The sequence below is a fragment of the Monocercomonoides exilis genome, assembly GCF_001643675.1.
Source record: "Monocercomonoides exilis strain PA203 chromosome Unknown scaffold34-1095894, whole genome shotgun sequence".
Classification (NCBI taxonomy): Eukaryota; Preaxostyla; order Oxymonadida; family Polymastigidae; genus Monocercomonoides; species Monocercomonoides exilis.
Genome location: NW_027150579.1, coordinates 810312 through 833870, shown reverse-complemented (window position 1 = coordinate 833870; position 23559 = coordinate 810312). Strand labels below are relative to the sequence as shown.

At 38.2% G+C, this 23559-nt stretch overlaps 2 protein-coding genes across 2 annotated transcripts; both read left to right on the top strand.

The window, feature by feature from the left end:
• Positions 1 to 512: 512 nt before the first annotated feature.
• Positions 513 to 16550, top strand: MONOS_2265 (uncharacterized protein; the record flags this gene model as incomplete). The annotated part of the gene is made up of 2 exons (XM_067872176.1): positions 513 to 3497; positions 4020 to 16550. The coding sequence occupies 2 exons, from the start codon at positions 513 to 515 to the stop codon at positions 16242 to 16244; spliced, it is 15210 nt and encodes a 5069-aa protein (XP_067724217.1). The 3' UTR covers positions 16245 to 16550.
• A 464-nt stretch (positions 16551 to 17014) lies between these two features.
• Positions 17015 to 22710, top strand: MONOS_2263fu2264 (uncharacterized protein). The gene is made up of 4 exons (XM_067872175.1): positions 17015 to 17335; positions 17382 to 17505; positions 17553 to 17610; positions 17665 to 22710. The coding sequence occupies exons 1-4, from the start codon at positions 17063 to 17065 to the stop codon at positions 22592 to 22594; spliced, it is 5385 nt and encodes a 1794-aa protein (XP_067724216.1). The 5' UTR covers positions 17015 to 17062; the 3' UTR covers positions 22595 to 22710.
• The last annotated feature ends 849 nt before the right edge of the window (positions 22711 to 23559 follow it).

The following is a 23559-nucleotide window of genomic DNA, read 5'->3' as shown; positions in this document are numbered from 1 at the left end:
GAACAAATCTTCTTTTTGGAAAAGGAGCACCTGAGAATTCATTTTACTATGGAAAACACTCACAGGGGACAGTTTATTCTGAATTTTCAACTTTTTCACCAAAAAGCTTTCCAATTGAAGCACAAATCCACAAAAATGCATTCCGTACAAATTCCATCTTACAAGAAGGTGGTTTGAATACGGATGAATGCCAAAAGCTTTGCCATTGTCTCTCAATTTGCTTGAATAGTTTATTAAATATTTTTTCCCCATCAAATGGGATGCTTATTTCAAGCAAAAAAGAATCTCTGCAACAAAAAAATGTAAAGAAGAATCGAGTCCAAAAGAATTTTATTTGTTTGTCCACTAATACTTGCGAGAAACTTGAATCTTCAATTGAATGCGGATTATGCATTTTATCACTATTTACGTTTGTTGATTTCCCTTCTGGAGCAATAGAAATCAATACAATTGAAAGACTTATTGGGCTGTTGCGGCGAATAGTCCTTGACGAAATTTTACCTTCATTTTCGATGATGCACAGAACAAGAGTCGAAAGTCGGTTGAGAACAGACATCGAAAAACTTCTTTCTCTTTCAGAGAAAAATGAGCAAAACCCAGATAACGAAGCGTTTATTGAGACATTGCGACGATCTCATTTTATGTTTGTGCCGCCATCGCTTAAGCAGCTGCGCTTTCTAATATCCCAGGCGCATTCTCTTCTGATAGCATTCAAAGGAATGCTGTCTGTCCGTAAGCTCACTCTTCTGCAGAGCGTAGCGCTTCTTGGAGGCTGCTTTCCGCTGTGGAGCGAAGGCGGCTGGGCGTTCAGCGGGGGGCGTGTGGCAGAGGAAGTGGGGAAGATGCAAAGAAAGATGAAAAGAAAGATGGCAAGAAGGCATTTGCAGGAGCAAGAACGCAACACAGAAATGCGCTGGACCAAAGGAGCCTGTTTGCAGAAGGAAAGTTGCTTGCTTCAGGACTTGTGCTTCGCGCCTGATGAAAACACATATGAAAGCGAGGCCACAAAGCTTCTTTCGCATATTTGGGCAGAAGCGCTTGCTGATGACTCGTCCTCTTCTGCTTTGGTTAGCGATTATTTAACATATTCATCATCATCATCATCATCATCTTCATCTTCTTCTTCTTCTTCACCTTCCTCTTACTCCTCTTCCTCTTCCTCCTCCTCTTCAATCTCGAACTACAACTGGACAACCCACCAGCTAACATCTTCTCTTTCCTCGCAAAACATCCTTTCTCTCGCAAACTTCTTCTACCCTTCTCAAATGCTGCTTCCATTGCAGCAGACAGCTGAGCCGCTAGTTCACTTTACATTTGTGGCAGAACCCGAACTGGCAACAGGAATGATTGGCGATGTGTTTGACCTGCTGGGACAAGGAGAAGGAGAAAGGGAAAGAGAAAGAGAAGCAGAAAGAGAAAGGAAAAGGGGAAGAGAAGGAAAAGGGGTGAAAAGAGGAAGGTATAGAGAGGGAGGAGAAGGAGGAGAAGGAGGAGGAGGAGGAGAGATGGAAGAGGAAGAGGAAGAAGAGGAAGAGGAAGAGGAGGAAGAAGAGGTAAATATTGAGGTTAATAATGATGTGGAAGAAGAAGAAGAAGAAGATGATGATGATGAACATAAAGAGTTGGTTAGTTCTGAGGAGAAGGATGATGAAGAGGAACAAATTGAATCAAAAAGGGCTAAATCAAAAATAGACAGGACAAAAAGAAAAATCCCAAAAAAGCAACAAAAAACAACCAAAACAAAAGCGAAAAACACGAAAAATGATTCTTCTCTTTCATTTCTGAACACACTTCCTATTCGTTCTTCTCCTTCTTCTTCTTCTTCTCAACTCACAAGAAAATCATCATTTTCATTTTCTTCCTCTTCCTCTTCTTCTTCTTCCTCATCCTCATCCTCTTTCTCTTCCTCTTCCTCTTCCTCTTCCTCTTCCTCTTCTTCCTCTTCTTCTCTTCTTTCCTCCAACTCACTAGGCATTCATTCCATTGTCCAGCTGCTGTTCAGTTATCCTCTTATTCCTCCTCCTTCTCTCGTCTCTCTTCTTCTCTCGCTCATCCAAAGCTGCAACGCCATCGACGATGAAACTGATGTGCAAACAGAAGGAAAACAAGAAATGAACAAAAGAATGGGAAATGAATACTCAGAAAATAATGAATCTTCATTAGTGTTACTACCATCATCATCATCATCAACATCAACAACATTGTCAAAAAATTCTTCTTCTTCTTCCTCTTCTTCCTCTTCTTCCTCTTCTTCCTCTTCTTCCTCTTCTTCCTCTTCTTCCTCTTCTTTTCATTCCAACCACCACAACCCCAATCAAACTCCAAAACACCTTCCACAACAGCCTCCTCCTCCTCCTCTTCTTCTTCACCCTTCTTCTTCATCTTCCTCATCTTCCTCCCAAGACACCTCCCATTCCCACCTAGACTCCGTCCCTTGCCCTCTTTCGCCCGTTCCCCAGCAGAACGAGGTCGAATCGCTGCTTTCTCAGCCACTCAGCGACACCCTCTTCGACTCACAAGCAGCACAAGAGCCAAATTCTTCTTCTTCTTTCAATGCAGAGGAAGAAGCATCATCATCATCATCTTCTTCTTCTTCTTCTTCCTCTCCTTCCTCATCTTTCTCCTCTTTCTCCTCTTCTTCTTCCTTTACTCTCCTCAACACACAACCAGAGCTCAAAAGAATGTCCTTTTCTTCGCTTGTTCCTCTGCTTTCGTCGCACATCCAATTTTTCATAGACAAATGCGGTGCCTTCTCAGCCATTGTCGAAGAATGCAAGAGAAGAATGAATTCAAATGATGCTCAAACAAATTCATCATCATCATCTTCTTCTTCTTCTCATTCCTCTTCTTCTCTTTCCTCCTCCTCTTCCTCCTCTTCTTCTTCCTCATTGATCATCATCCCATCCTCTTCCGCCTGCCGCCATCACCGAACTGTCCTCTCCCGCCTCGTCACCCACCTCCTCCTTCTCCTCCTCCACCCTCTTTATTCTTCCTCCTCTGAACTCCTCCTCTTTCTCATTGCTCGTTCCATTGCTCTTTCTCTGTCTCCTGCACAAACACAGGTGTTTCAGCAGTCGCTTTTGTGGCTGTCTTCAGAAAGAGAAGAGGAAGAAGAAGAGAAAGGGAAAAGTGTGGCAATGAAGCAGAAGGCAGCGAAGGGAGGAGGAGGAGGAGGAGGAGGAGGAAGGGAGAATGAGAAAAGAAGGGTTGGGAATGATTCGAATATTGATATTTCTTCTTCTTCTTCTTCTTCTTCAACCACAAGATCATTGCTAACGCCATCAATGAAAACGCAGGCAACTCTTATTGAAGCAGCAAAGAAAAGACATTTTGTGCTTATTCTTGGGCAGATTGTTGGGGTTGTGAATGAAATTTCAAAGGGAGGAAAAGTTTTGAATGTCAAAATGCGAAATTTTGCGAAGGAAAAGAAGAAGAAATGGGTGGAGAGAGAGAAAGAAATGAAAAGTTTGATAAAGAAAAATGAAGTGAAAGATGAGGTTTTAACTGCACAAAGCAATAAAAATGATAATAAAAACGAGTTTTCATTTGAAAAAGATGAAATTTCCTTCAAAAATACAAAAATAAACAAAAAATTTGCAAAGTCAGAAAACGACAGCCAAACAACAGATCAAACAAGATGTGGTAATTGCGATGTTTCAATCATGAAATTTCCCTCTCTGTCAGATTATATTTCAAATAAAAGCATTTCAAACAGAAAGTTTGAAAGACTCAGAACAAGAATATCTTCAAATTTGAGTCAAAATTCGCAATTTTTGCTTCTTCGATGTTGTTTGTGTGGCTGTCTGCTGCATCCACTGTGCTGCAATAGAATTTCACCTGAAATGCTTTCTGGAATATCAAATTCTTCCAATTTAGCTTCTTCTTATTCCTCCTCTTCCTCTTCTTCTGTTTCAAACATTTTTCGGTTTAAGCCTAATTCCATATGCGACGGCTGTTTGGTGTTTTATTATCAAACTCATCCTCTGCTTTCAAATGATTTTATCAAACATTCCAAAAAGTCATCTCCGACTTTCATGTCAAATGAACAAGAAACAAACAAAAATAGCAAAGAGCTCATGAAAAATGACAAAATTCTCAATAATTCTTCAAATCTTGTTCTTTCTTCTTTGAATTCTTCGCAAAATTCTTCTCAAATTGCAAAACCACAGCCAATTCGCTCAAATTCAAAGAGAACGCTTCCGCACCGGCCGCTCATGCGTTTGACAGGCATTTCAAACACGAAAGAGAATTTGACAGGAAATTTGACAGATTTGCCAAAGAGAAGCGGGAAAAGAGGAGGAAAAGGAAATATTATCAAAGAAGAGGTTAAAGAGATTGAAAATACAAAAACAAAAACAAAAGAAGGAAAAGGAAAAAGAGAAGAAGAAGAATATTTCGAAGAAGAAGAAGAAGAATTCGAAAAAGAGGATAACAGCGTTGAAACAATAAATTCACAAGATGATGAATGGGTAGCATCTCCAATAAACAAGCGAAAAACTGCTTTTTCTTCCTCCAAATCAATCAAAAAACCAGAAGAATCACAAAAAAGAGGAAATTCTTCAAAATTAGGGTTGTCTTTAGCTGTTTCATCATCTTCATCATCTTCTTCCTCCTCCTCAACAAATCTTCTTCAGTCAAAACAGACTCAGTTTGTGAAAGCAGCGCCGATGATGCTGAGCGAAGTGATGCTGCTTCATCAGCTGGAGATGGAAGAGAGCAAAGTAAAAGAGAAGTCAGATTCAATGAATGTGAAAGGGATTTTTGAGGTTGGAAAATATTGGGGTGGAAAAACGAATAGAGAAGAAGAAGGTGAAGAAAGTGAAGAAAGTGAAAAAGGCAGAGAAGAAGAAATTGAAGAAGAAGAAGAAAATTTTAGTGATCACACAATAATTTCAGATTTTGACTCAAAAGAACCTCTTTTTGGCTCAAAAGCCAACAATTCCGATCAATTCAGCAGCGAAAGAGTTATTGGCGATGGCTCTTCTTCTTCCTCTCTTTTGTTTCATCACCTGCCGGAAACAATTCGCGATGCTGCGTGTTTTACGCTCTCCTTTTGGGAATCGACAGCTTCCTCTTTAGGCGTTGACGAAACACACAAGAAGTGGATGAAGATGGCAATGAATGTTATGACGCTTAGAGGAGGTGATTCAAACAAGATGATTGAAGAAAAAATGAATGAAGTAATTGAAAAGGAAGCGAAAAATATTTTGAAGGAGAAAGAAGAGGAGAAAGAAAGAGAACAAGAAAAGGAGAGAGAAAGGAAGATGAAACAAAAGGAAGAAGAAGAAAAGAAAGAGAAAGAGAAAGAGAAAGAAGAAGAAGAAGCGATATTAAAATCAGGAAGAGGGAGAAGCGGAAGAGGAGGAAGAAGAGGGGTTGCAAGAGGCAAAGCAAAAAGTCGTGTTCTTCATCCATCAAGCAATCGATCAGCAACAAAAGCCAAAAATAAACAAGAAGATTCAAATGAAGGAAATAAACAAGAAAACAATGAAACTTTTGCTTCTTCTTCTTCTTCTTCCTTTTCTTCTTCTTCTTTTTCAGCAGAAGATGAAGAAAAAACGAAAATAAACGAAATAACAGACAATACAATTTCAAATGAAACTTATTTAACTTCACTCGCCTCTTCACTTTTTGATCGGTTGAATGAAAATTCTTCTTCTTCTTCTTCTTCTTCTGAGTGGCTTTTCTTAATTCATCAGCCATTTCTCGATGAAGAACTGGCAAAAAGGCATTTTGTGGAGAAATACAAAGATTTGTTTATTGAGCTTGATTCAGATTTGAGAAGTTCTTTGTCTTCTGCTTCATCAATACGTGCAAGTTTATCTCCTTTACGCTCATTTTCCTCTTCTTTTTCTAATTCTTCTTCAAATTCTCCTTCTCATTCTCCTTCTCGTTCTTCTTCTTCTTCTTTTTCTTTTTCTTCTTCTTCTCCTCATCCTCTTCCTCAATCTCCTGTTTCCGTATCAAAACAACCAGAAAACCAATTTTTCACTGAAAAAACTGAATTCAAAGACAAAACATTAGAAAATTTTCAAACATCAACAAAAAAGAAGAAATATTCGTTCTCTTTTCCAGCTTTTCTTGTTGCTCCTTCTTCCAACATTGCACTCCCAACTTTCTTCTCATTGCAGGAAACGCAAATGTCTTCTTCTTCTTCTTCTTCAAATAATTCTTCCCTTTCTTCAATTTACACATCTTCATTTTCTTCTTCTTCTTCCTCCTCTTCCTCCTCCTCCTTCCTCTTCTCCCCCCTCCGTTCTGTTCTCGTCCGCCTCCATCTTTCCTCTTTTCCCTCTCATCTTTTCCCCCTCCTTTTGAAACGCTTCTTTCTCGCCACTCTCATTTGCCAGTGCAATTTGGAGGCAGTTGGCGCAACTGGAATAAAATCAGCTGCTATTTCTGTGATGGAGCAGCTGCTCACACAGGATCCGGACTTGCTGGAGGAGGAAGAGGAAAAAGAAGAAGAAGAAAAGGAAGAAGTAGAAGAGGAGGAGGAGGAAGGAGAAGAAGAAAAAGGAGGAGAAGAAGATGATGATGATGAAGTTTTAGAGAGTAAAGTGGAGAAGAATATAAAATCAAAAGCATCAAAAGCATCAAAAGCAAGAAAGGGAAAGACAGTTAACCAAGAAGAAGAAACAGGCTCAGCAAAAACTCAAACAAAATCTCAACTTCTCAAATCCAAACACAAAAAAGGAAAAGAAGAAAAAGAAAAAGAAAACAAACAGAACCAAAACCAAAGCAAATCCAACATTTTACCTCGTTTTCTTTCTCTCTCCGCGCAAAACGGGTTAAAACGTCTGATTTTGTCGCATTTGAACGATCATTCGGCGATTGTGAGGGAAACAGTGGTGCGAATAGCAGGAAGGTCGCTGCAGCAGAAGCTGAAGAGATGGAATGTGGTGATGATGAAGGAGAGGCAGCTGGTGATGAAGTGTGAAGAAGAAGAAAGGGAAAGGGAAAGGGAAAGAGAAAGAGAAAGAGAAGAAGAGGATGATAATGATGATGATGAAGGAGGAGAAAAAGGAGGGAGAGAAAGAGAAAGAAAAGGAAAAATTGGAAGGAAAGGAATAAAACAGAAAGAAGGCAGCACAATTTCTAATTCCAAAGCACAGTCACAAAATGCTATTTCATCTCCTCCTCTTCCTTCTTCTTCTTCTTCTTCTTCTCTTTCTTCATCCTCTTCTTCTTCTTCCTCCTCCTCCCTCTCCTCTTTCTACACCCGCCTCTTCTCCTCCTCCACCTCTCCTTCTGCCTTCTTCTGGGAGCTCTTTGAAATCCTCTCACGAAAAGAAGATCCTTCAGCCAACGTCAGAAAACGCATCCATCGCATCTTGGCTGAGTTTGTCGCTGTTTCGCTTCGCTGCCTCGCATTTGTCTCAAGTGGAACGGAAGAAGAAGCAATTGACGATTTGCTGTCATCATCTGATGCTGCATTGTGGAACAACACACAAAACGGAGTTAAAATTGGAGTTGGGTTTAATTCTGTGCAATCTCCCAGTGAAAATTCTGTTCTGAACGAGAATGTTTTGTCGTTGGGATCTGAAAACGCACAAAACACTTTGAACGCTCCTTTTTGTGTTTGCAGAGCATTTTTGCTGTCTGCTGTATCGCAAATTCTTTTGTTTCTCGTTTATCTTCTTTCTCCTCTCCCCTTTTCATCATCTTCTTTCTCCTCTTCCTCTTTTTCTTCCTCTTTCTCTTCTTCTTCTTCAAATCTTTCTCTTTTCCCTTCTCAGCGTTCTCCTTTGGACTCTTCTTCTTCGCTTTTGATCAAATCTGTTCTGAAAGCAGCATTTGTGACTGGAGATTTGTCTTCTGTGAAAGGGAAGGAAGGGCTGCAGTGGGATAACGATGGAGTGGAGGAAGAATTTTTGTTTGAAGAAGAAGAGGAAGAGGAAGATGATGATGAGGAAGAAGAAGAAAAAGAGGAAGAAGATGGAGAAGAAGAAGAAAGTGTTAATAAGAATATTGAAGTTTCAAGTGAAGAAGAAACAGATGAAACAAAAGAGAATTCTGTTTCAAAATCAGAAAATTCAAAAACCAAAGCCAAAACAACAAAAAGAACAGCAAACAAGCAGCCAAACAAAGGGTTTCATAAGAAAAATTCTTCAACAAAATCTTCCAATTCTTTTTCTTCTTTCGTTTCTTCTTCTCCTTCAACATCAAGCTCAAAGTTATCACCAGCAATGCGAGTTATGCTCTTAACATCAGTTGTTCGCCGCCTCGATTTGAGCAACCGATCAAATTCTGAATGGGTTTACGAGCTGTTTTGTGAGTTGTTCAAAGGGGAAACGGATGAATGGAACGAAAACAATACAAAACAGAAGTCAGAAGCAGAGCACAGGATGAAGGCAAATGATGGAGTTGATGACAATTTGTGGCTTTTGTCAGGCAAATCGCAAACAATGCCGTTTCGCTCTGATTTATCTTCTCCATTCACAAGCAATGTTATCAATATCGATGATGATGATGATGAAAATGATGATGTTAATGATGCTGTTAACACACAACTTTCTGTTTCTTTCTCTTCTTTCTCTTCGCTGCAGTCAAATGCAGAAGCCACGTTGAAGCACAGAAGAGATGAATTGGCTTCAAAGCAGGTTTGTGATACGCTCATCCAACTGCTCATGAAAGTTGCGACAGAAATATCACAAATAAACACAAAAATCGAAGAAGCAGAGGAAGAAGAAGGGGAAGAAGAGAAAGGAGGAAATTTAAAAGAAGCTGAAAGGAAAAAAATGGAGCAAAGCCAACAAAACTCCAAAAACAACCAAAATTCAAAGCCAAAAACGTTTTCACGCTCTTTTCAGACAAAAAAACAGGTTTCGAATCAATTTCAACAGACACACAAGCAAAAATTGCAGCAACTTCGAACAAAACTCTCAGAAAAGCATCGCATTCAGTTTGAAATCGTGAAAGTCCTCTCTCTTTTGGTCCGTTCGCACCCGCCGCTGGTTGGCAGACATTTTTCAGTCATTGTTTCGCTGCTTTCTTTGAGTTGCAGTGGCAAAAGCAGTTTAAACTCATACTCAAACTTCAATTCAAACAACAAATTTTCAAAGGAAATAGCACAAAAATCAGTGAATGGGAAAGAAGAAGCTTCAAATCCTAATCAAACATCAGGAAATGAATTGAATTCACATCCATCATTTCCCACTTCTTCTTCTTCTTCTTCTTCCCCTTCTTCTTCTCGCTCCTCTTCTCCTCTCCCACCCCCATCTTCTTCTTCTTCTTCCTCTTCCTCCTCCTCTTCCTCCAAGCAGCTCCAGGCATTCAAGCAGAACATGAGTGAATTAGAAAGCGCAACTGTCGATGAATTATTGAATGTGCTGCTGAAAATGGTGCAGTGGGGAAACGAGGCAGGAATTGAGTCAGTTGTGGATGTGCTGGCAGAGAAAACGAGAAAAAGGCAGAAGCAGCAAGAGGAAGAGGAGGAGGAAGAGGAAGAGGAAGAGGAAAAGGAGGAAAGGGAGAAAGAGAAAGAGAAAGAAGAGAAAGAAGAGGAAGAAGGAGAAAGAGAAAAAAAGAAAGAAAATTTCACAAATAGCATCAACAGAAGACGAATTGAATCTACCCCTCACCCAAAAACACCCATCCGAAGCGCGTTTGCACAAGCAAACAACAAGCAAGCCAAACAAACTTCTTCTTCTTCTTTGATGTCTTCCCCATTCACCATTATCTGCTCTTCACATCATCCGATCATCAAGAGAGAAAACGCCTTTTCCGCACAAGAAGTGCTGCTTTTGCTGGCTTCTTCTGCCTCTTCTGCTTATACCCTCACCCTCATCATCAAAACCCTTTGTTCTCTTGTTGTCTTCTACACGCGCGATTTCAAACCACTTTTTCGCATTCTGCTGCAGAACTTGGCGTTTTTGCGAAGAGTGCAGAATTTAAGAGATGCGTCTTTTGTTCGATCAATTACAAAATCAAATCAATCATATTTGACTTCTTCTTCTCCTTCTCTTTCTCTTTCTCCCTCTAACTCGCCTTCCCTATTGCCTTCCCCTCCTCATTCATTCATCACCCCTTGTTTCTCAGTTCAAAGGCCGTTTTCACAGCAGCCACTTCAGCACACACCAAATTCTGTAGCTCATTCGCCTTCTTCTTCTCCTGCTTCACGAAGACTTGTCTTTCCTTCTTCTTCTTCTTCTTCCTCTTCCTCTTCTCCTTCTTCTTCATTTGCTTCCACACCTCCAATCTTTGGCTCTTTAAATAGCAGATCACACAATGAAACTCCCACAAAATCTGTACTTTCGCTCGTTCCTGTCCAGCCAAAGGGAAAACAACAACAGCAGCAGCAGCTTCAGAATCAAAATCAACATCAGCAAAGAAGATATCCGCAATTGAGTGATCTTTCACAGATGGAAGACAGTCCTATCAAGTCAGATGCACCTCATTCGATGCTTTTCCCCCCACTTTCTGTGACAAATGAAAAAGTGCAGGCAAAAGGAACAAGCGCAACACGAAGACATTCACCTTCTCTTTCTTCTTCTTCTTCTTCCTCTTCTCCTTCATTGTTTTCTTCCTCTTCTTCCCCTTCCCCTTCCTTCCGTTCAATGCAATCTCCACAACCCCAGCCAATCATCACCCTTCATCCACAACCTTCTTCTTCCCCTGCTTTTTTACTCCCTTCTTTCTCCTTCTCTTCTTTTCCTCTCCCCTTTTCCTCTCAAATCCAACCTCCTTCCACCGCCTTGCGTTCATTAATCATCCGCTCGCTGTTTATTTTGTGCCAATTGAGCAGATGGATCGACTTCAGCAAAGTTTTGACTCAAAAGGAGATGGAAGAGGCAGGACGTATTGTTGCATACAGACACACGCAACAGCAAGTGGCAAGAAATGGAGTGAATGCAGCTCAATCATTGTATCAATCACATTCTTCTTCTTCTTCTTCTTCTTCTTCTTCTTCTTCTTCTTCTTCTTCTTCACCTTCTTTGTATCCTCTTTCCTCAAATATCCTTTCTTCTCCCTCTCCTTCTCACTCTCCTGCTTCTTCTCCTCAAACTTCTTCCTCTTCCTTTTTCTCTTCCTCTTCTTCTTCCATTCCAATTCGTGTCTCCCTCATCTCCCAGCTTTCTCTCCACTCTTCTTCTTTCTCCTTCACCCTCTTCAAAACCCTCGCCTTCTTCTGCTCCTTCAGCGACCCGCTTATTTCAGCCAGAGCTGTTCAAATGGCCACAACTTTCGTGTCTAACCACCGCTTCTTCCTCGTCGCTTCCTTTTTTCCCTTTTGGAACTTCCAAAAAAACAAAATTTCTTCTTTTTTGTCGGCTGATTCGTTCGAAAAAACGAAAAAAATGGCAAATTGGAACGATCAGATCGAGTTTTGGCTGAGAGGAGGAGGAGGAAACATAGGAAGTTTAGGAAACATGGGAAGTGGAGGAGGAGGAGGAGGAGGAATAAACGAAAGCGATGCAGATAACTCGCCATTTTTCAGAAGGCAGCTTTTGCTGAGTGAAGAAATGAGCATTAGAAAGTTTGGTGATTTCAAAGGAAAAGTTGATTTAACTGCAAATGTTCTGTATAAACCAACTCCTGTTAACTTGCAGAATCAAAATCTGTCTTTTTCACCTTCTCCTCCTTTTGCTTCCGCTTCTCCTTCTCTTCTTTCTTCTTCTTATTCATATTCATATTCATATTCTTCTCCAACAACTTCTGCTTCTTCTTCCCCTTCTCTTTCTCCTTTAACTTCTTTTTCCTCTTCTTCTTCCTCCTCTTCTTCTCCTTCTCCCTCTTTCCGCAAAGTTCATTTGTTTCGTGAGGCATTCGATGAAATCCGAGCTGCTCAGCTTCGATCCATCCAAACGCTGTTAGAAGACGAAGAAGAAAGAATTTTAGCAGAGCAGGAGAAGATGAAGCTGATACAGAGAAACACAATGAGTGAGAAGGGAGGAAGAGAAAGAGGGGAAAGAGGAGGAAATATTAAAGAAAAAGAGAAAATGACTCAAAAAAAGGTGAAAACAAAACCTAAAAACACGGAAAAGGAAGAAATCCATTTAGATGTCAAAGCAACAGAACAGAGTGAAGATAGCAATGTTCAAATTACAACTTCAATTTCGACTCAAATTAAAACATCAACCACAAAAAGCTCTTCTTCTTCTTCTTCTTCAGTCAATAAAAAGAACGGAAGCCGAAAAATGAGCATTCCATTGTCTGATTCAGACAGCGACGATTCAACCAAGCCTCGTCTGCATTCTCCTGTTTCTTCAGTCATTTCCCAAAAAAAGACACCAATTGTCACAAAAAGAAGCAGAGAAATGCAAAAAAAGGGAAAAATATTGAGACAATATGGAACATTAGATGAGATTATTAGCGAAGACGATTCAAAAGAAAGCGAAGCAAATGAAAACACAAAAGTGAAAAAAGAAGATTATGTTTCGGTGAAACAAGAACAAGAAGAAAGTTTAGCTTCTTTTGCTTCTCCTCAGAAGGAAAAACAAAATCAAATGAATTTAGCATTGAAAGAAACAGGAAATAAAGGAATTCAATCAAAAGCCAGCTTAATCCTATCAAAAGCGTCAGAAAGCAGCAGCTCAAAGGGAAATGACATGAACATGAAACAAGATATGTACGAACAAATGCACAAAGAAGAGAAAGATTTCAAAAAACAGCAAGAACAAAATAAAAATGCTCGCTCAATGAAAAATGAGCAAACGACAATAAAACGAAATAATTCATTTGGATTTGATCAGCTTTCAGAAAGTGACTCAAAAGAATCAAGTCAACCCTTAAAACGCTCAAACTCTCTTTCTCGTTCTCGTTGTCATTCATTTTCTGGTTCTTCTTTGGAACAATTAGACTCTTCTTCTTCTGCTTCTGCTTCTGTTTCGCATTCAAAATCGTCCTCTTCTCCTTCCACATCTTCTCATTCTGCCTCGTCATCGCCTTCATTACAGTCAATTCCAGATGCTTCTCTGTTGCCTTCTGATTTCTCAGTCAGCGCGGCTCTTCTCCAACATCATCAGCAATCGCTTCTTATGACACTCACTGGGCGCCCTTCTGCTTCCACTGTGCAGCATCCTTCTCTGTACGCTTTTCAATCGCAGCAACATAATTCTTCTTCTTCTTCTTCTTCCTTTTTGAGTGCTTCACAGCAACATTCGCTTTCTGTGCTTCAGACAATCGCCAGCATCCGCTTGCCCACACTTTCCATCGTCTCCATCGGCATCCGGCAGCGTGTTCTGCACCCTTTCCTGTTTGTCCCTTCTGTTGTTGTTCTTTTGAGTGACGCAGATGTTCAAGTGAGAGAAAGCGCTTGGCAGCTGCTTGTGTTAATGATGGAGATGGATGGAGGGGCTGTGAAGACGAAAGGGGAAGGGGTGGAGGAAGGCAGAAGGCAGAGAAAAGGCAGAGGAGGAAGTGGTGGTGGAAGTGGAGGAGGAGGAGGAGGAGCAGGGGGAGGGGCGGGGGAAGGGGTATTGGAGAGGAGAAACAGGGCTATTGAGAAAGGATGGCTGAAGAAGCGGATGGGAATTAGCACAACAAGTGCATCAGGAAGAAGGAGGAGGCAAGTGACAAAGAGAGGAAAACAAGCAGAAAATTCTAATTTGAATGAGGCAAAGGAATTTGGAAGCAAAATTGAGGCAGATATTCTGAGTGACGAAGCAGAAGGAGATTTGTATGAGCAAGATCAGAATTCAAACAGAAGAACAACACTTTTAACGGGAGAAGACGAACAGGATGGCAATAACATTGCAGTTATTTCAGCATCAAAACGAAGCAAACAGAAAAAAGAAGTGATTTTGAGTGACTTGTCGATCGGATGGGTTTCTTTGAGTTCTGTTGTCGACGGTGTGCTGATGAGCTTTGAGTATCAGCTGGCGATGAATGGAGATTCGAACGTTTGCGAGGCGAATGAAAATATAGATGCGGTTGCTTGGATGGTTGTGAAGAATGCCGTTTCCGAGGAGAAAGAAGAGAGTAAAAATGATATATTTGACCATCACACGCAAACATTATCTCAATCTTCTGGTTCTTTTTCTTCTTTGTTTCCTTCATTAAGCACAAATAATGATTCAGAAATGGATTCTCATTGCTTTTCAGACACTCTTCAAAAGGAACTGTTGGCACTTGGTCTTTCTCTCTGTTTTCTTTCTTCTCCAACAACACATCTGAAATCAATGTTGAACCAGCAAGCAACGCAATCTGCTGCTTTGGTCACTCAATCTTCTCTTTCTTCTGATTTGTTGGTTGTTCATTCAGCACCCGAGTTTTCAATCAGAAACCTTCCGCTTTCTTTGACTCTTCCTCATTTTGGCAAAGTGTTCAACTATCTTCATCGTGGAGGTGCTGTTTTTGTGACCACTTTTGTCAATTCTCTCTTGAAAACTGTGTTTTCTGAGTGGGAAAAGCTGCTTGCAGTTGACGATTCGGAGCTTAGAAAGACACAAAATGAAAGCAACTTCGCATCTTCTGCATTAAGTTTTGATAAACAGATATCAGATGCCTTTCATTGTTCACATTCATCTTCCTGGGAGAAGGCAGCAGCAATGTGCAGATCGCATCATTTTGCTGTTTATCTTCTTTCGGTTTGTGCTTCGCTTCCATTTTCATCAGAATCTGAAGTGAATTCAGCGATTGCACAGCTGAATTCAATTGCTCTTCGAATGATGCCAATTGCCGATGAAATCGCACAATCTTTCATTCAACAAGGTTCAAAACAAGAGAAAATGAGTGAAGTTGAAGATGCTTCTGCTTCTCTTCAGTCTTCTGCACCAAAAGAAGAAGCAATCACAGAAACGTATGTAGATACCGCGCTCATTGAAGAAACAAATGAGAATTCATTGGAGCCATTGACTGATCAGGAATCCTTAAATAATATTTCACACTCTTCTTCTTCTTCTTCGCTATCTCAATCCCAGTCATCCCATTTGAAATCTTCAAGTTTTGAGCAACTTTCTTATTCTCCTTTGAAATCAGAATGTCTCCTTTCAATCATTCGCGATGTTTTGATTGTGAGATCAGCATTGAGAATGTTCTATTGGATCAACTTGTCTGGAAAAAATGGTGGTTATTTTTCACAAAATGATTCGTTTCTAACAATCGATAGAGAAAATACTAATTCAGCATCCACATCAACATCATCAACAGCAAAATCAAATACACCGAATTTCAAAAGTATGGAGAAGGTGACGAATTTTAATCCTCGTTTGTTGTTTGAGGAAAACATTTTTGCAAAGCAGATTGTGGATGCGTGCATTAATTGGACTGATAACACGAATTCATTTCTTATTGAAAACGAACAAAACGATTCTTTGGAAGATAAAACACACAAAATAAACCAGAAAGCGAAAAAAGCTGCGAAAAAAGAGAAAGAAATAGAAGAATCAATAAGAGACAGCAGGCACATGATGGAAGCGAAGGATCGGCAGAACATTGGGATGTGCATAACACTTCCGAACTTGGCTGTTTCTGTGAAAGAATGGTACTCATGCAAACAGATAATGTTGCAGTTTAAGGATGACGTGAATAAAATGAAAAATGAGATCACTTCAAACATTCGGCGAATGTTAAGTTTTCAAAACAGCATCTCAGAAAAAACTGAAGATTTTCCACAAACAAAACAAAATGAAGCTGATCTTCGGAATTTTGCTGCTGCAAGCAGCTGCTCATTGTTTATAAAATCACAGTTAAATTCTCTTTCTGAGTATTCTTGTTTGAATAGTTACGTCTGTTTGGATGAGCTTGCCTCAAATCTTGTTCTGCATTTGCGTGGTTCTATTCCTGAAGCAAGTTGCTATCTTTCTTCATTTCTTAACAGCTCTTTCACAACAAGCTCAAAACGAGAGCAGTCCAGCAAGCGTATTGAAATGATTCTCGAAGAGATTTCTGCGCTGACTGATGTGGAAGAGCCTCAGCCTTCGCCTGAAGATCTTGCTGCAGTTGAAATGTTTGATGACTCATTGGCCTCTTCTTCCACAGCAGGAGGAAAACAGACTGCTCAATTGAATCAGAACCAATTCGGGAAAAGAGGAATTAAAAAAGGAAGAATTACAAACACAAAAACGAACTCTTCAAAGAAAAAGAAGAAGAAGCAAAAGAGGAAAAGAAGTCAAGATGATTGGGACGACACAAGTTCTGAAGAGTTTCTGGACGAAAAAATAGACGGAGCTTGGAATCAATCCCATCAAGCTGTTCCAGTTGCTCAAAGGGAAAGAAGTTTGCGAACCAGAAAGGCTGTTGTGAGGGAAGATAGCATTTATGATGATTTTTATTCTTCTTTTCAATCAGACGGAGAACAATGAAAAACGATTTGTTTTGTAATAATTTGTAATAATTGAATTTGGATTTATAATACTGAATTAATTATATTTATAATTTATTTTTGAAATTACAATATTTAGAATTTTCTTGATTTCAATAGTTCGGTGAGCTTTTTTGAATTGAAGACAAGTTTTTTTTACCAATCATTTTAGTTTGTTATTTTAATTGAGAATATCAAGGAGGAAATTATTTGTTTTTTAAAAGTAAGTTGATGAATCGTTTCCAAATTTTTTGAATCAACTTCCTTTTTTTTCAAATAAACAATTCTTTAACTCAAAGTTCTTCAACTTACAAAAGAACAATCACATATTTCATAATTTCTCCCTAAAAAAATCAAAGAAAATAAGATATCTGAAATGTTTTGATAACTTAATTTACGATGGTTCCATCACTCTTTGATAGATCATGCAAATTTCTTAAATGTTAATTGAAAATTTGAGATCTCCACAAATGTATTCATGATGCTAATATTTTGTAAATTGTACTCAAATGCTTTTCAATCGATTATCATTCTTATAGGATAATATAAAAATTTTATTTTTAATGAATGTTCGACAACAGAACGCAAACAAAACTTGGATAATGTTATTTGATTATTTTCAGCAAAAGAAAGGCTTTTCATAAATTTTTATCCAAGTAAAACTATTCATCCAAAGATATGAACAAATGAAATGATAAAATGCATAACTTGTACAGCTTTAACCGAAGACTTGACCAAAAAACAATAATTAATCTATTTTCTTATATATTCAGATCAGTTTTTTAAAATTCATTTGAAAAAATCGAATTCAACTTTTTTATGAAATTTCCAATTGAGCATTTTTCATTGCAAAAAGAGCGGAACAAAGGATCATTCGTAAAAATTTTCAACCACTTTGGAGGATTATCAAACAACCTTATCAATGAGTTAATATTTCACTCAATTCATAAATCTAACTTCTTTGTGGAAAGATTGAATGGTCCGCAGCTTGATTCCTCCTTTACACTTTTGTACTTCAATCTGTACGAAGATGGTTCATTGAAAGAATGTATAAAAAGAAAAAAAATCGATTCAAAATCATTGACCAAATATGTTTGCCCTTTATAAAAATTTTTGATCATATTTTCTGTTATTTCAGGATGTATTTGAATGTTTTTTGCAAGTTTTACAGGCATTCAAATTATTGCATATCACAGGATTCACTTATTCAAATCTGAGCCTTGAAACTGTTTTGAAGGATAAAGAGAACAATTATAGGCTTTGTGTGAAATTCATTTCTTTAATAAATCATAATAAATTATTTTTTTAGGTGGTTTTGGAAAATGCAAAAGGCATAATAGCAAGTCAAAGGAGTTCATTGTTCAGAGGTTTGTCGGTTATTATGAATGAATAAAGACTTAGGATTTTTTCTTCCTTTTCAGAAATGAAGATTATAAATCTCTTTCGCAATTTTCCAAACAACTATTTTTATCTATAGAAGGTCAAAAGTTTAAATCATTTTCGACTTTTTTGATGATGAACCGTGGAGACTCAATTGTCAAGCTTTTTGTCAAAATATTTACGATTTTGGAAGGAATTGAAAGCGAAGATTCAACAGATCGTATCCAAAAAATTCTACAAACAATTAGCTCATTTGTGCGAAAAATGATAAAATGTCGCATTTCTGGAGCGGAAAAGCTTTCATCAATTGTTGAAAGAAGTTTTATGAAATTCTTTGACGCAAAGCAATCTCTTCCAAAAGAAGCATTCATTTGGAATCATGAAACAAATCCTTATGATCTAATTCTTTTTGATAACGAGACAAATTTCCACAAGTCAGATGAACCGTCAAAATTCTACTTGATTTCAACTTCAACTCCAAAGAAAAAGAAACATACGAAAACTCCAACAAAGTTACTAAGACACGAAAATTACATATCATTTGATGAAGATGATCAACTTGATTTTTCATCAAGCGAAGTCTTTGATGTGTTTGATTCAAATATCAATGACAAAACTGAGATGTTTAATGAAGAGAGTGATTTGAAAAACTTTCTGAACCCGTCTTGCTTGAAAGCTTTTCAGAGTTTAAAGATGAAGCCATTAGACTTCATAGAAACTTCTCAATATTACAGTTCCCTTAACTCTGAAGGAGATTATTTCGGATCTCCAGCCGAAATCAACAGCAATCAATCAGATTCAGAAGAGTTCAATCTAAACGAAGAGGATGCAAACAGAGAAGAGCAGAACAGCAGCAGACTGCAAGAAAACCAGCTGAGCTCAGAGGCTCCGAGCGAATCGACGCTTGAAGAGTCTGACTGTTCAGATGATGAAGGCTTCAATTCAATACGGATCAACGAAAACGAGGTTGCGACTGTATCGAATGAGAATTCACAGAGCAGAGATAGGACTTATTCGGATATGACGCAGAACGAGGATTCAAGCGATGGAACACTTCAGGAAACGGATGAGTTCGATGAGGAGGAAGTGGCTGCAGAAGAAGAAGATGAGGAAGAGGAGGAGGAAGAAGAAGAAGAGGAAGAAGAGGAGGATGAAGAGAAAGAAGAAGACAAAAGAGAGGAAGAGGAAAATGTGATGGAATTAAAGCAATCTGACGATAAAACTATTACTCTCAATAACAATTTCAAAAAAGAAGAGAAAGAAGAAGAAGAAAGAAGTCAAGCAGTTATCTTTGGAAATGAGACAGAACCTCATCTTCAATCCAATCCAAACACACCCCATTCAAACTGTGTTGTGTTCACCCCTACGTCTCCTGGAAGAATATTGCTTCCTTGTTCGGATCTTGTTGAACGCACTGTGGAATCAGCATTGCCTATGCAAATTCATCTGCCTCATTTGCCAGCAGCGTTGGATTTGTGTGCAAACCAGAATGAAAATTCCATTCAAGTACAAAAGCAACAGCCACAATTAGAGACACCCACCACAACTCAGACATTTTTTTCCGTTTCAACTCTTCAACATCCGCTTTCTCCTCTGCACATGTCACCGACTGTCTCTGTGTGCTCTTCGATCACTTTGACTTCTCCTTCTTTTTCGCCAATGCGTCCTCTTTCCGTCTCTTCTTCTCTTCGTTTCATCTCCTCGCCAACGTCTGTAACTTTGTTGGAAAAGAAAATAACTTCTCAATACGCCAAAATTAACACTTGCATTTTCAGCCCGCCAAACTCTCGTTGCGGCTTGTTCTTGTCTCCTCCGCTTCATTCGCTGTCTTCTTCGCCTTCTCCTTCAAATTCTTCCACTCCCACGAGTACTTCTTCTTCTTCTCATTCTTCAATTCGCTCACTTTCACCATCACTAAGTGAGGGAAGCATTTCTTACTGTCCTGAGATCGACGAATCGCCTGTTTCTGAATGGAGTCTGTCTGACAATCTATCTGAATCTCCTTGTGAGACAGGAGTATTTAACTGCTCAGATGATTATTATGATTCAAGCGAAACATACTCAACTATCAACACTTCTTCGACTCCTCCTCCTGATTCTTCCTCTTCTTTCTCCTCATCATCATCATCATCTTCTTCTTCTTCTTCTTCTTCTTCTTCTTCTTCTTCTTCTTCTTCTTCTTCTTCTTCTTCTTCTTCTTCTTTCATTGCGCATTCTCCTCAGAGCATCATGGGAGCCAGCAAGAAACGCCCTGAAATACCCGCCTTGCCATTGTATTCGGCGTCAAAGCCGCCACTGCCTCCGATCAGTCTGCGAACTTCCCGTTCTTTTCTGTCTGAAACTGGAAGAGGAACTTCTTTTTGTGAGTTGTGCTCGTCTTTGCCTTCTGCTGAGCAAGTGAACTGTGTTTCACCTATGATAACGAATGAGAATGATGAAGTCAAAATAAATGAAGTTGAATGTGCGTTTTTTGATGTGAAAGAAGACGAAATGAAAAAGGAGAAATGCTTTGAGGAGTTTCAAGGGATTGAATGTTGTGCAAGATTGAATAAAGATACAAGAAAGAATGAAGAAGAAGAGAAAATCATGGAAGAGCTCAAAGATGAAAAATATGAAAAGAGCATTGAAGAAAATTTTGAACGAGATAAAGAAGATTTATGTGACGATGGAGTGATTAAGTACCATTTTCTTGATGAAAACTCCAAATTGAGCCAAAGTTGCAAAAAGACAAATTTCATTAAAAAAATTGCAACATCATCATCCTCCTCCTCGAAAACGAAGCAGATGAAAGGCAACTTTGAGCCACACAAAGAGAAAAGAGAAGAAAAAGCAGAAAATAGAAGATTATTGCATGAATTGTCATCAGCTAAAAGAAATGGAATTATTGGCAATAGTCAATCAAAAGAGAAAATTTCCAATAATTCATCAAAACTTCAAAAGGAATTCAAGATTCCAACTCTCCGTCTTTCCAGCTGCAAAAGTTCACTGACTGGCAATCATTCTTTAATACCTTCTTCAGCTAGATCTCTCTCAATTTCTTCTCCTTCTTCTTCTTCAAATTCTTCTTCTCGTTCAAGCAACGACTCCCAGTCGGACTTTAGAAAGAAAGTTTCCCGCATGAATTTTCAGATGTCAAGAGAAAAATCGAACAGTTCTGTATTTTCTGGTTTCTCAAAAGAAATGCGTTCATCCACAAGAAGTTCAACACCATTGCCAAGGCATTCGAATGCATTTCGTTCGGTTTCAAACTCAAAATCGGTAACGGCAAGAACAACAGTGCGATCTCCATCAACTTCTTCAAATTGTTGTTCTTTCTCTTCAAAGCAGAATGCGGATAACAAAATTCCTCACTTTTCTTATCCTTTAGAGAGACATGAGCCTTCAAGAACATCCAGATTTTTCTGCGATCAAAGAGTCTGTTTGAAGCAATCACCAGCAAGAGGATCTGTCACTTCACGTCCATCTTCAAAAGAAAATCGAAGTATTTCTGTGAATAGTAAATCATTTAGAACAAGAGCGTTTCCATCATCAGCAGCTACATCAAGATCTTCAACATCATCATCATCATTGCACTCTTTATCTGCACATATTCCTCTGGCAACTGCTTCTTCTTCTGCTTCTTCAAATACCATAGTTCAAACATCACGAAAGTGTGCATGCACTGCGTTATCCTCTTTGTCTTCTCCTGCTATTGTTCAGAACATTACTCCAGTTTTCAGCAAGAAAGATGGAGTATGTGTGGAGAATGATGCTGAATTTCTGTTTTGCGGATTTAATTACGTTGAAGAAAAGAAAAAATGCTCGTTTATCTTGTGCAATCCTTCCAGTCAAGATACTTTTGTCTGTGTAAAATTCTGCGCTGTTAAGCATCATCCTTTGGAATCGCTACCAGACGTTGCAAAGACGATTACCTCAGATGATTCTGTTCCAAATGATTCAGAGATGGAAATGAAGACAGTTGAGAGTGAAACTGCCAGTTCTGGTCAAATTCATTCTCGTCCAATCTTTTCATGTGAGGAAAGCCTGATAAAAATACCTTGCAATGGTTGGTACGAATGCATTTTCACTTTTGCTCCTTCAGCCATTGGGGTGTATGTAGCTGAACTTGTGATTTCACAAGTGTCATTAAATCAAGCTCAAAATTTATATTCAGAAAATAAATCCGAATCTTCATCTCCAACAATTCAAGAAAGATGTGTTTTTTCAGAAAATGAAAACATGATCGATGCTTCAAAAGAGAGGCAAGCAGATTTACAGAAAATTTCCTTAAATGTTACTGGAGTAGCATCTCCAACACTTCTTTTAATGAGCTCATCAACAGAAGACGAAGTCAAAGAATTCGAAGAATCAAAAGTGAAAAAGCAAGAAGAATGTAAAGAAACGAAGAGTATTACATCACTTTCTGATGATGAGAAAAGGGAATTGTCAAGGTTTAATCATCGCCATATTCCTGCTTTGCACTTTTCGCGTTCTCATTTCGCTTCTATTTCTGAAACGATCTTTTTCACTCCTTGCGAATCACAATCTCAAAGATCCACAAACAAAATGATTTTTGACGGGCAAACAGGAACATACTTTGTTACAATACGAAACACATCGAATGAATCGAGCTACTCTTATGCTCTCATCCAGAGAAGATTATCAAAGCAATATGAACCGTCACTGTTTCAGAAGACAACATCTTCTCTCTACAAAAAGAGATTGCGTGATAAACAGGAGTCATCGACAAGAAAAGAAAGCGATGTATTAAAATTGAATGTGGAATGTCACAAACAAAAACTTGCTCCTTGCGAGAAAGCTGTTGTTAAGTTGACTCTCACTTCAAAAAATACAGTTCACGAGGAGCGCTACAATAAAAGAACTTCACTCCAATCGTCTCATTTGAGAAAGCGTAATGAATTTTTGGAACAAGGAACAATGACAATGATAAGCACATCGTTGATGAATATTGATTTTGAATGGATGCATTGAAAAACGAATTGTTTTATATTCAATTGATAAATTTATAATTTTTTTTATGAAATGTTTGGTTATGATTATTCTTTATTTATTTTTTTTTTTTTTCCAATTGCAATCCTTAAATAAAAGAGAAAAAGAAAGAAGAAAGAAAGAAAGAAACTTTCTGAATGTTGCATCAAGTTATGATCATACAAAATTACCAACATTTGGAAAAACAGGTTGAGTATTGAAATTTTACCAATGAAACGAAGAATTACTTCAATGCAAAATCTTTTTCTTATAAAAAAAAAAAAAAAAAAAAAACAATCAAATTCAAAAAGAAACAGGTTTCTGCATTCATCACTTATTTTTAATGCAGAATTTGTACCAAAAAATATGAAAACTTTGTCTAAAGATAAATACATTTCATTCTTTCAGAATATAATTCCACAGAATACTTTCGAAATTAATTTTTTTCCTTTCCTTTTTCTATTCATTTTCTTATAAAAGTGTTCAAATAATAACCTTTCAAAAGTGGAAAAACAAAAGAAAAAACAAAAAATATTTTTATTTAACCTTAATCAAAATTTGTTTCATTGTTTTTCCGCTTTCAAATGAACACAAATATAACATAATAGTTCTTAAATTGGCATTACAGTTTGCGCAAAAAATACTGGACATCGCACAAAATACCGGACAAGATCGTTTTCATAATAACTGCAATAGGAATAATTCTGTTAATTTTCCTCAAAATATATCTCATCAATACAAACTCATGTGACATACAAGTCTTTCAAGACAGCTTCGCTTGAGCCCAGAAAAATTACATATCGAAATCTCGGAGAAACTCAAAATCCTATTTCTCTGAATTTTCAATAATAATTCTTTCTGTGCACAAATGAAGCTGCTTTGAAAGATTTGTGTTTCAAATGTGTAATTCTTTTTGAAAAGTCGCAAATGATAAATTTTCATTAAAATCAAAAATTGCATATTTTAAT

What these genes read in the sequence shown, in the direction of transcription:
- MONOS_2263fu2264 (XM_067872175.1), top strand. Translation starts at nt 17,063, where the DNA reads ATGAAATTTCCAATTGAGCATTTTTCATTGCAAAAAGAGCGGAACAAA. An exon ending in CAAAATCATTGACCAAATAT is followed by an intron (nt 17,336 to 17,381) that starts GTTTGCCCTTTA and finishes CTGTTATTTCAG; the next exon opens with GATGTATTTGAATGTTTTTT. An exon ending in AAGGAGTTCATTGTTCAGAG is followed by an intron (nt 17,611 to 17,664) that starts GTTTGTCGGTTA and finishes CTTCCTTTTCAG; the next exon opens with AAATGAAGATTATAAATCTC.